A 12,503-nucleotide genomic window follows, 5' to 3' on the forward strand; every position below is an offset into this window, starting at 1 on the left:
CCACATAGTAAGCCCAGAAGACCAACATTTTCTATTCACATTCCCAATCTTTAGCCCCAAAATTGGTCCATAAAAGGAATCTAATACATATGGTCTGAATGCCATGATTTCTAAGGCTTCATTCACTGAGTTACCATAGAACTAAGCAAATAGTAGAAGAATGTCTTGTTAAATGCATAATTGCGATCAATTTTTTAAAAAGGAGATTTCAAGGAATATGCTAGGCAGAGAGGCAACAGTTCCTGGGGAGTCCTCGGGCCCCAGGGTACTCCCAAACTCCTTACAAATACTCATTGAATAAGTCATCTGTACCTACAACGTGCCAAATATTGTTCCAGAGTGATCACAACAATGAAAAACACACAAAAATCTTTGCTCTCATAGACCTTACATCCTAGTGGAAGGGAGAGAGAATTTTTTAAAAAATGAAAATTATAAAGTATGCTAAATGGTAAGCATTATGGAGAAAATAAATTCAAGGGCAGCTGAATGTATAAGGGTGTGAATGCAAGCTGGTGCAGCCGCTCTGGAAAAACAGCATGGAGGTTCCTCGAAAATGTTAAAAATAGAGCTACCCTACAAACAGCAATTCCACTACTGGGCATTTACCCCAAAGAATATAAACATAGTGATTCGAAGGGACACAGCACCCCAATGTTTATAGCAGCAATGTCCACAATAGCCAAAGTATGGAAAGAGCCCAGATGTCCTTTGACAGATGAATGGATAAAGAAGATGTGGTATATATGTGCAGTGGAATATTACTCGGCCATCAAAAACAATGACATCTTGCCATTTGCAGTGATATGGATAAAACTAGAAGGTATTATCCTAAGGGAAATAAGTCACTTAGAGAAAGACAAATACCACATGATTTCACTCATATGTGGAATTTAAGAAACAAAGCAGATGAATATAGCAGGAAGAAAGGAGAAATAAAATCAGATGAAAACAGAGCGGGTGACAAAACATTAGAGAGTTAACTCTGAGAAACAAACTGAGGGTCACTGGAGGGGAGGTGGGTGGGGGGAATAGGCGTTAAGAAGGGGGCACTCGATGTTATGAGCATTGGGTGTTATATGCAATCTACGAATCATAAATTCTACCCCCGAAACCAATGATACAGTGTATGGTAATGAAACTGAATTTAAATATTAAAAAAGGGCAGCTGGTGATGAGGGAAGAGTGGTCCTCTTTGGAAGGGAATGTGTGCATTAAATACCTTTTTGAGGTGAAAAAGTGAGCCCCATGCACCCCTGGGGGGAGGGCTTCCAGACGGGGGGAACTGCACATGTGTGAGCCCTAGTCTAGTCAAGGATAGCCAGGCCCGTAGAGTTGGAGCAAAGTGAACCAGTCTGGGGAGAGGGATAGGAAGTTAGTTCGGAGAGATAAAAATGAGCAAATTATTTTGGTCCTTATAGGCCATTGTAACTCTTTTGGTTTGATTTTTTTGTTGTTATTGTTCTAACATTTTTAACTGAAATATAACACACAGTGACTCCTTCCATAGTTTGGCTATTATGGAGGTTGCTGCTATAAACACTGGGGTGCAGCTGCCCCTTCTGATCACTATGTTTGTATCCTTTGGGTAAATATCTACTGGTGCAATTGCTGGGTCGTAGGGTAGCTCTATTTCAACTTTCTGAGGACCCTCCATACTGTTTTCCAGAGTGGCTACACCAGCTTGTGTTCCCACCAATAATGTAGGAGGGTTCCCCTTTCTCCACACCCTTGCCAACACCTGTTGTTTCCTGACTGGTTAATTTTAGCCTTTCAGACTGGTGTGAGGTGGTATCTCACTATGGTTTTGATTTGCATTTCCCTGATGGCAAGTCACGTTGAGTATTTTTTCATGTGTCTGTTGGCCATTTGGATGTCTTCTTTGGAGAAATGTCTATTCACATCTTCTGCCCATGTCTTGACTAGATTATTTGGTTTTTTGGGGGTGTTGAGTTTGTTAAGTTCTTTATAGATCTTGGATACTAGCCCTTTATCAGATAAGACACTTGCAAGTATCTTTTCTCATTCTGTGGGATGCCTTTTAGTTTTATCAACTGTTTCCTTTGCTGTGCAACTATCTTGATGAAGTCCCAGGAGTTCATTTTTGCTTTCATTTCCCTTGCCTTTGGAGACGTGTCTAGTAAAAAGCTGCTGCAGCTGAGGTCAAAGAGGTTGCTGCCTATGTTCTCCTCTAGGATTTTGATGGATTCTTGTCTCACATTTAGGTCTTTCGTTCATTTTGAGTTTATTTTTGTGTGTGGTGTGAAAAAATGGTCCAATTTCATTCTCCTACAAGATGCCCATCAACAGATGAGTGGATAAATATGTGAGTATAGATATATATGTATATCTCACAACGGAATATTACTCAGCCTTCCAAAACGATGAATTCTTGCCATTTGCAATGACGTGGATAGAACTAGAGGATATTATGTTAAGGGAAATAAGTCAATCAGAGAAAAACAATTATATGAGTTCACGCATATGTGGAATTTAAGAAACAAAGCAGAGGGACACAGGGGAAGGGAACGAAAAATAAAATAAGACAAAATCAGAGAGGGAGACAAACCATAAGAAACCCTTAACTCTAGGAAACAAACTGAGGGTTGCTGAGGGGAGGTGGGGAGGTGCTGGGGTAACTGGGTGATGGGCATTAAGGAGGCCACTTGATGTAATGAGCATTGAGTGTTAAATGCAGCTGGTGAATCACGATACCTCTGAAACTAGTAAGACATTATGTGTTAATTAATTGAATTTAGATTTTTAAAAAATAAAAGAAATATAACACACTGTGAGAAAACTATACAAATCCTAAGGGTGAACTCAATGAAATGTCATAAAATGAATAAATCTGTGTATCAAGTCACAGGTCAAGAAATAGAACGTTAGCGGCAGCTCAGAATTCCCTGTCTACGCTCTTCTACCTGCTCTCTCCTGCCTCCTCAAAGGGGACCACTGTCCTGACTTCTAGCAGCAGATTTGTTTTGCCCGGCTTTAAACTTTCAATAAATGGAATCAATAATAAAAATAAAAGCAAAATAAATCTTTGCTCGAGATTTTGCTTGTGATACTCACCCATGTGGTTACTAGAGGGTAGAAGGGCTAAGACAACTGACACGAGCACGGAGCCCGATGCGGGGTTCGATCCCCACACCCTAAGATCATGACCTGAGCCAAAATCAACAGTCAGACACTTGACCAACTGAACCACCCAGGAGCTTCTTATATATATTACTTTGATCTTTATCAGTTTTATCTCCTCAATTACACTATAATCTTTTTGAGAATAGAAAAGGTATCTTCTGGTATCATAAAAAGAGCACAAAGTCGTGCAGTCAGAATAGTTAGGTTTGAATTCTGACTCATATTCTTTATCTGGACAACTCACTGGGGAAATGAGTTAAACTCTTCATGCCTCAGTTCCTTTATCTATAAATGGGGATAGTAATATCCATCCGACCTGCCTCCCAGAATTGTACCAGCATCAAAGGAAATAATGGATAAGAAGAGCTATAAATTCTCATGATCAGTCCTCTAAGCCCCACAAACATACTACGTTGAGCAGAGTAGGTAATCGGTAAGGGTTGAGCTTTTGTTAAACGTCATCAGCAAAGACTGGTGGTTTCTAGAGCCCATGCCAGGGCATAGATGAAGTTCCGTGTCCCCGTCCGCCTCATGCCCAGAGAACTGAGAAGCTGGAGTCAGATATCGTGGTCATGACCCAGGAGTGACTGGCTCGTGTGGGAGGGTGGAGCGGGCCAGAACCATCTGGGCCAACTGCCCATGATCCAGGAACGCCACACATTTTGTTGGGGGTAGAACCTCTGTGATTGTCCGTTTCAGCACTTCTCCTAACCCCTGTCTGTCTACCTCGCATCTCTGGGCTTGGGTATCAGAAGGCTCTCGCAGATGGGTAGAGTTAGGGGAAAGGGTGTGGGGAGCAGGGGTAGGCCGAGGGGATGGTCATAGCTGTTTCCCTTCTGTGCTTACAGGGAACACAGCTTCGCAAGACAGCTCAAAGTCACTGAGAGTGAATGGGGTCTTGGGGGAGGCGGTAACTCTTTCCCTGAAGCCTCCTGTGCCGACGGGTATTCAGTCCACCACGTGGCTTCACAATGGAAACTCCATCGCCTTCATACTGCCGAAAGCTGTCTCAGATTCCAACTTCTTCGTGACTGACCCAGAATGGAAAGATCGACTGCAGCCGGCGGAGAACTACTCCCTACGACTCAGCAACCTGACCAGGGCAGACGCAGGACGTTACTGCGCCCAGATGACCATTCAGACCTCTAAAGAGTTCTCCTGTTACACTCTGCAGGTCTTCAGTGAGTCAAAGCGTGGGGTTTAATTGTGTATGGGCTGAAAGATACTACGGAGGTCAGATCCTATGTGACCACAGGGACGCACTGTAGCCTAGTGGTAAAAGGCATGGCTTTGTGGTCAAACTGAGGTCTGGCAGAAAAGCAAGCCCACCAGTTCGTGGCAGAGTGGAGAAGAGAACGTAAGTCTTGTAACTCCTGGCTTCAGATGCCATCACTCTCGCTCACACCGTAAAACAGTTCCTCTTGACCAGCACATCTCCGGAAGTAGCAGAAATGAAGTCACTGTGACTCTCTTACTTTGTGCATTACTTGTATCTCTAGTATATTCTTCACAACAGCGTCATGAGGCAGGTGCCACCCTTACGCCTGAGGCCTCGAGTCAGTGCCAGCAACCTGCCGGCAGTCATGGAGACAGTGCCTGACATGATGCCTCCTTTTACACGAAGGCCGCTCTGACCCCGCAGAGTGATCAGTGTAGAAAATAGTGCCCTATAAAGATGAGGGGATAATAAGAAAGATATTTTCTATCAAGGTTGTTTAACTTTTTTTTTTTTAAGATTTTTATTTATTTATTTATTAGTCAGAGAGAGAAAGAGCACAAGCGGTGGAAGCAGCAGGCAGAGGGAGAAGCAGACTCTCCACTTAGCAAGGAACCCGATGTGGGACTTGATCCCAGGACACTTTGATCATGACCTGAGCTGAAGGGAGATGCTTAACCAACTGAGCCACCCAGGCATCTCAAGGTTATTTAATTTCTAACAATATTTCCCCTAGATGGCTCAGGTCCTCAACATAAAGTTATAAAAACTACGAGACAGCTTATGAATCAGATTGGGGTGGGGGAAAACCTCCTTTTGGCAATCAATGCTGTTCAGAGATGTCATGAATGGCTTTAAGACAGTAACTTGGTGGGGATGTTGTACAGGAGATCCAAGCATTCAGTTGGCAACTTTAAAGGCCACCAAGATTCTATAATTCTTATCTCCTCCAGAATCCATGGTATCTAAAATTCACCCAGAGTCCTTTGTGTTAAGACATGGAATCCAAAAAGAGCACTTTAGTTAAAATAAAATGTCACCACAAATAGGTTACAAGTGAACCTTTAGAATCCCCCAAATGGATTTACCATTTTAAGAGTCTCATGCTCTACCGACTGAGCTAGCCGGGCTGGATTTACCATTTTAGATTGGTCAAAGTCGTGTCCCTAAAAGAATAGGACGCAGAACATGTAAATATGATGGGAAAGAGAGATTGTCTAGAAAGGTCTGCAAGAGGAATTCCAACCAAAGGGGCAAAATCACCCTGGGACAGTGTACTCGTTTTTTGAGGCTGCCAAAACAAAACGCCACAAATATGGTGGCTTAAAACAACAGAAATTTTATTCTCTCACAATTCCAGAGGCCTTACATGCAAAATCAAGGTGTGGGCAGGGCCACACCTTCCCTCTGGAGGCCCTAGAGGGCAATCGGTTCTTTGCTTCTTCCAGCTTCTGGGTGTTGTTGGCATTCCTTGGTGTTTGTTGGTCTGTGACAGCATCACTCCAGTCTCTGCATCCTCCTTTCCCTGTGTGATCTCCTCTTCTGTCTCAAATATCTCTGTTTTCCACTTACAAGGACCCTTGCCATTGGATTTAGGGCCCCTCCAGATAATCCAGAATCCTCTCCTCATCTCACTTAATTACATCTGCAAAGACCCTTTTCCAAAGAAGATTTTGGGAATTAGGACAGGGGGATATCTTTGGCAGAGGGATGGGGAAGGGAGGGTGTCATCATTCAACCCACTACAAGCAGAATCACTCAGGGTGACCAGGACTATCAAGGCAGAGCTAGGACCCTGGAGAGAAGAGAGACATCCAGTTAAAAATCTGAGAACAGACCCCATATTGGGCTCCACTATACTTGTTGAGACAATGTTCTTCTGCCATTCTTCAGAAGACCAAGCGTGACTTCCTCTACAATAACCATACTCCCCACGTTCAATGCCAATCCTTTCTCAGAGCCTTTTGGCTCCGGAGTGCCAGGGAACAGGGGTGATTTCTAAATGGAGCTATTTCTGAGTAAATAGCTTTTGAGCCAAGACCTGTTGGAGGTGAAAAAGTGAGCCATGTAGATGTTTGAATGAAGAACCATCTAGCATAGGCATTCCCTGTGCCCAGCATGCTCAAAGAACACTACGGAGGACCAACACCAAGGAGCAGAGCGAGGGGAGAGTAACAGGAAACAAGATCACTAAAGAAATAGGGGCCATGTCTGCGAAGGCTCTGAGAACCATCACAGATACTTTGCCTTCTACTCTGTGAGGCTGAGGACCATCAGAGCATTTTGAAGAGCAGTAATATGATTTGGCTTACTTGTTTAATGTATCCCTTTGACTGCTCTCTTAAGAATAGGCTCCAGGGGACAGGAGTAGAAGCCAACTCCCAATTAGGCCACTGTGACAAGCCAAGCAAGAGTTGCCGGTGCTTTGCACCAGGGTGGTAGCCGTGGAGGTAAGGAGAAGGGGCTGGACTCTGGGTATAGTTAGGAGGTAAAGCCACAAGGATGTCCTGATATGGTATCAGAGGAAGCGGTGAATCAGCTCCGGGGTTTTTGGCAACCGGAAAGGCGATTACCAACAAGGGTGCTGAAGGCTACGGACTAAGCAGGCTTGAGAGAGAAAAACCGGAATGCTTTTGAACATGCTGGGTTTGAGACACACATTATATCCAAGCGGAAATGCCATGTGGGCAATTTTATATTCATTAATTGGAAAAAGATAACAAGATAGATTGAGGTCAGCCGCAGACACAAGTTGAGGGAAATGTGGCATTCATGCCAAATATTTGCCATTGCTGTGCTAGGCACAGTCTCAATTAATCCTCATAATTCCCTAAGGAGTTGGTATTATTGCCCAGTTTTACAGATAAGGAAACTGAGGTTCGGAGAGATTAAAAACCTATCCATGGTCGTGTAACCAGTAAGCGACAAAGCCATGAGTCTAACCTAGGTCTTCCTAACTCCAAATCCGACACTTGCCATTACACAAAATCTCCTTCCTCTAGAAATATGTCCCACCTCCTGCTCCATTAACAAAGCTTGGAGCATCCTTCAATCTCTTCCTACCAGATCCAGTGGGGGCAGGGGGGTCATGAAGTTCTCCTCTGGGTCACCATTACCCTCCGGCCAAGTCCATGTCGGTGGCCTTTTCTGTACTTTCCCATTTCCCTGTTGATTCACAGCTACTGACCTCTTAATAGCCAATATTTTCTGGCCTCTGCTCTCAGAAATTCCCACAGCAGATGTTCTCTCACGTGTCTGAATGTACTTCTTGCTCCGTAGAGTTGCTTGCTCGTTCAGTTTCCCTCCTTTCCTTGGTTTCCCGATTCTCAACATTTCCCTCTGTGACTTGCTGGTGTTCCACACCAGAGTCTCTTTGCCACCGTGGGAGCCAGCACCGATACAATGAGTCCGGGATTCCTGCAGATTGGTGAGAAATACAGTTCTGCAAGGACGTTAAGCTTTTATTTCCCATCCCAACCGGGGAAGGGAATTGTGATGGTTGAGGAAACAGGGTTCTTGAGTCTGGTCTCCTGGCTTCTGCCCTGGCTCAAGTACAGTCGACCCTCAGCAGAACTCCCAAATGTCTTTACACGAGGCTATGTGCAAGGCTAGAAAGGACTCCAGAAATAAACTGGGCCCAGAAAGTAAATCAAGCAGCCCAAATCATCTAACTAGTCGGTGGCTGCCCTGGTGTGTCTCTACCCGCTTCTCCCTCTAGCTGCTCTGTCTCGTGTGGAAGCCCTTCATCATTTGGTCACCCCAGACCTTGGTGTCATCAATTAAGCAATAGAAGCCGACTGACTTACAGAGGACACAGACCATAACTTGGAGTGTTGAGTGGAATGCAGAATCATGCCGTGGCGGGAAGGATATTTTTCACAGAGGGCTGAAGCAAGCCATTTGTTCTTAGTTCGGGTCTTCTCTCTGCTCGCAGGACGGCTGAGGAACGTCCAAACTGCCAGTCACACTTGGCTGTCTGAGACTGGGACCTGTGAGATCCATCTGACCTGCTTTGTGGAGAACTCAAACGACACCTTCGTAAGGTGGCAGCTTGTAGGAAACATATCTGTAAATGAAGCAAACCTCTCCATCTCCTGGGACTCCAGGAATTCCGGGGAACAGGAGTTCACCTGCATAGCTGAGAATCCTGTCAGCAACATATCCCTCTCTGTCTCCACACAGAGACTCTGCGAAGGTAACAGTCTGTCTCCGGTGCCTCTGGGAGCTTTGAGCAGCTGTGGGGTGGGGTGTGTCCCTCCTGCCCAAGGTGATTCCTCAGAACAGTGGCCCAGTGGGAGGCAGCCGAACACTGTCCTGGCGCTCTGTGCCTCTCACCACCTCCAGAGGCCTCGCCTTCCTCCCTCCCTCCCCCAACCCCACCTCCAGCTCTCTCAAAGCTCAGGGGCAAGGTCCCTGGGGAGTCAGAACTGCTCCCCACTCTGGCTCTAGCAGGCTCCTGTCCTGTCTGCCACAGGACTCCCACTCTCCGAAAATCTACCCAGAGCCAGAGCCTAGCCAGCCCCCAAAAGGGGGCCTAAAAGGGGCTCAGCAGAGGCTCGGAGGAAAACGCTCCCTGTGTCTCAAATGCAACTTCCTTTTTCCTTTTTCAGGTGTTTTGAGTACGAAAAATCAGCCTGATGCCAAGTGGATTGTAACTGTGGTTGTGGTTATTTTGATGTGCACAGCCATCTCTGTGGTTGTTTGGAGGAAAAAAGATTGTTTGTGGAGGACAGGTAAAAGGAGGGAGGCTCGTCCACTGGGACAACCCCTGGGATGCGACCAAAGACCTGCTAAGTTTCTAAGGGGAGTGGGTCCGACCGGCAAATGCCCAACCAAGCTTCAAGGTCTAGCTGCACTTCCCGTGCAGCCCACCTCCCCCACATCCTCTAGAGACACACCTGTGGGCATGGGGTAGGGTGTGGGAGCCTCTCTCACTACACTCACAAATTTCAATTTACCTGATTTTATTTTTCAGGCATCTTTCATTTCTCTACTCCACACACCCAGAGTCCTGGTGAGCTTGCACAATCTTAGCTCCCAATCATAGAACGGATGGGGAGAGCCTAATGGAGGAGGAAAGGGCTAGTCAGAGGGCTGCGTAATGAGAGAGGAGGGAGACGGAATGTCATTATTGAGATGGACCAGATGGTGCAAAAGGATATGACCTGTTACTACGCGTGTCTCTCCCCTCTGGGACCTAAAGGACCCCTTACAAGCATGCAAACCAGTCACTCACTCAGTTTCTTTGAGCGGGATTAAGGTCATTCCCCGCCCTGCTGATGAGAAACCAGGTGCCAGTGAAATGTTCATGGCCTGTCCATTATCAACCAACAAGCCTAGGGCAGGGACAAGGTTAGAGCATCAAAGGTCCAAAGACAAACTGCTTGACCCATCACTCTTTCAGCCAAGGTTTGAACACTGAGTAGATGCAGTCTAAAAAGAAAGTATGATATAGAGTCAGGAACACAGGTTCTGGCTTCAGATTGGCTGTGAGTCTCATTTCCTGGCTGAGAGATATGACACTGTGTGTAGAGGACAAACATGAGGTTCACAGTCAGAAGGCAGGCAGCACCTTCTGTTCCATCACTTCCTGTTGGACTTTGTACCAAGTTAATTGAACTTTCTGAGCCTCCAGTTTCTATAATAGAATATAATATAAATAATAGAATATAATACAGTCCTCTAGAGTATAATCACTTACAATATAATCTGAGAAGTTTAACAGTATTATATATGTGACCTAATCTGGCTCCATTAAAGGAGCCAAGGAGGTTCTCTAGCCCTTGTATAGGCAGTGCTATTTGGTCCAGGAGCTCCCTGGCCCAGTGCAAACCCAGAGGTAGACTCCGAAGCTTTAGGGTACCTCTAAGAGGTAAGGTCAGAAATAGAACACATGGCTTAGAAGGTTCTGATTCAACCCAGAACTTCAAAGACTGTCAAAAATGAATGAACCCTAGGGAAGGGCATTGCCTTGAGCAACTGCCTCTTTAGAGCCAAAAAGTGCCCTGGTGTAGGCAAAGGTCCCAGGAGAGCAGGACACTGACTGCACCTTCCTATGTTAACAGCAGAGACCATAAGGAACATAGACTATGTCTCCGTCTCTCCAGGGAATACCGTGTACGCTCATGTCACACATCCAAACAGGGTGAGTCTTTTCAGCTTTATTCTCCATCATTGCCATGATTTGTATAGCCTTTATTCACAAACTTGTCACCACAATCATCTGACTAATCCAATGACGCACACCGTGAAGGAGAGGAGAGGCAGTGGCATTGTATGTGGGACGTAGCTAGCCCCCAGGGCTCAGTCCCATGGTGTGTTTGCTCATACCCTGCTTCACATGGTCCTCTAACTGCTGATGCATCAGCAAGTCTTGTCCCTTTTCAGCTTAATTACAAGCTACCTGAAGTGAAAATTACGTCTTCCTCTCTCTTCCCGGAGCACAATGCATAGTAAATACTTGCTGAATGGATCAGAGTTCACTTAAGTCAGAGTTTCCAGAGCAGACAATTCGGTCGCAGGGGATTTCTCACCCTGGATGCAGTGGAAATAGGGGAACTCAGAAACAGTCTCTCAAGAGAGGAAGTGGGGCAAGGATTTGCAACAGTAGAAGACGGTAAGGCATGAGCAGGCTTCAACCCTCTCCCCCCGCTGCAACATAACAGATGGCCTTGGTCAGCCACCAGGAACTCTCCCGCCACACATCAGCAATTTCACAGCCCCCCCCCCCACCCAAGTGAAGCACCTGGAGGTGAACATTTCTGAATAATACTATACGTCTTCTGGAAAGTAAGCCAAGATACCTCAGCATTCGCCAACTCATGGGAGCAATGGTCCAGCTAGAAGTCTTAGATTCCCCAAGTGAGTGTCAAATGTCACACAGCCCCTCACTGTTACTTGCAAGGTAGGCCCCTTGAAGACAGGTAACAAGAAGGGGTACTCTCGCTTATTCAGACATTTCTTTCAAGGTCATCCTGAAGACAAGATGAATCGCCCTCAACAAACCAATACATGAATCTCCAGCAAATTTTCTAACTTTTTCTTTAGCAATAATTATACTTTGCAGTGTCCCAGAGGTTTTAATAAATATCTTAAATATTCCTTAATTAGTTTTAAATGTCAAAACGTGTGAGCACAGGCACTTCTGCTGTTACTTCTGTGTTCGTATTCCAAGCAGAACCATTCTTCGGACTGGGGGGTTCCTCCTACTTTTCCATTCCCTGGGCTTGAGGAGAACCCAACGTCATGAGGACAACGCAATTCGAGTCAAGGGACACACTAGAGCAGGCAATACCTCCAGTTGTAATGAGCAAAGATCTAAGACAAAAGACCCAATATTTTTGTACACCTCAGCTATAGAATCCGTTCTTAAAATGGAGGAAGGAGAGCAGAGTTGGAGGCAGGAAAGAATCCTTCCTTTTGTTCACACCACCTACCAACAAGGTCACCCTTCTGCGCCTTTCTGGCTCTTGAGCTACTGGTTTGCTGGGCTGTTGTGCTTCTGTGTAGGCCTCAGGAAGTGTCAGTAAACTTCTCAGGTTGGAGAGCTCATGGTGTTTGGTCTCCAGCTCCTCCGGCCACACAGTCTCTAGCCTTTTCCTCCTGAAGAACTTCAACATCATGCCTCTATATCACATTGTCTTCCCTCAGAATGCATCTGTGCATGAACATCTCTTCGTCTGTGTGAGACAAATGTGTGTGGTTATTTTTTGCAGCAAATAAATAGCCCAACACCTGTGAAAAGCAGTGATTTCTCCACCATTTACTCCACAGTTCATCAGTCCAAAGAGGTAAGCCCATGATTGCCCCCTGTTCTCACATCTTACCTCTCTCCCAGACTTGTAAGTTTACAGTCAAAGTACAAGTAAAGGGGTCATTCTATAAATGCAAGAATACCAGCAGGGTATAGAAAGCCTCAGGACATCACCAAAACATATCCAGGAAGTTATCTTGTATTTCAGGATCTCCACCCATAAGTAGGTTTTCAATGTACCTGAATTTAATGAGTTTTTTTTAATTCAAATTTTAATTTAACTTTGCCTTAGCTATCAATATCCTTATCCGCCAGTTAGTGTTCTCCAGACCTTCTCTACAGGCATGAGAGGTAGCCTGGGAGGCTCTGGTCTCAACTAACCTACTTCAT

The 12,503-nt window shown here is 45.4% G+C and overlaps 1 protein-coding gene across 9 annotated transcripts in view; it reads left to right on the forward strand.

The window, feature by feature from the left end:
- Nucleotides 1–12,503, forward strand: part of SLAMF6 (SLAM family member 6) — a 35,845-nt gene that overhangs the window by 18,849 nt on the left and 4,493 nt on the right. For 3 of the 9 annotated variants that reach the window (XM_082704305.1, XM_082704307.1, XM_082704301.1), the window contains exons 2-7: nucleotides 3,993–4,325; nucleotides 8,295–8,555; nucleotides 8,971–9,093; nucleotides 9,336–9,374; nucleotides 10,426–10,505; nucleotides 12,076–12,150. In XM_082704305.1, coding sequence (XP_082560431.1) covers nucleotides 3,993–4,325; nucleotides 8,295–8,555; nucleotides 8,971–9,093; nucleotides 9,336–9,374; nucleotides 10,426–10,505; nucleotides 12,076–12,150 — 911 coding nt within the window. The remainder of the gene's footprint in view (nucleotides 1–3,992; nucleotides 4,326–8,294; nucleotides 8,556–8,970; nucleotides 9,094–9,335; nucleotides 9,375–10,425; nucleotides 10,506–12,075; nucleotides 12,151–12,503) is intronic. The other 6 variants (XM_082704308.1, XM_082704309.1, XM_082704303.1 and 3 more) reach the window with 3 other exon arrangements.

Source organism: Mustela nivalis (assembly GCF_964662115.1).
Source record: "Mustela nivalis genome assembly, chromosome: 16".
In the NCBI taxonomy this organism is placed as follows: Eukaryota; Metazoa; Chordata; class Mammalia; order Carnivora; family Mustelidae; genus Mustela; species Mustela nivalis.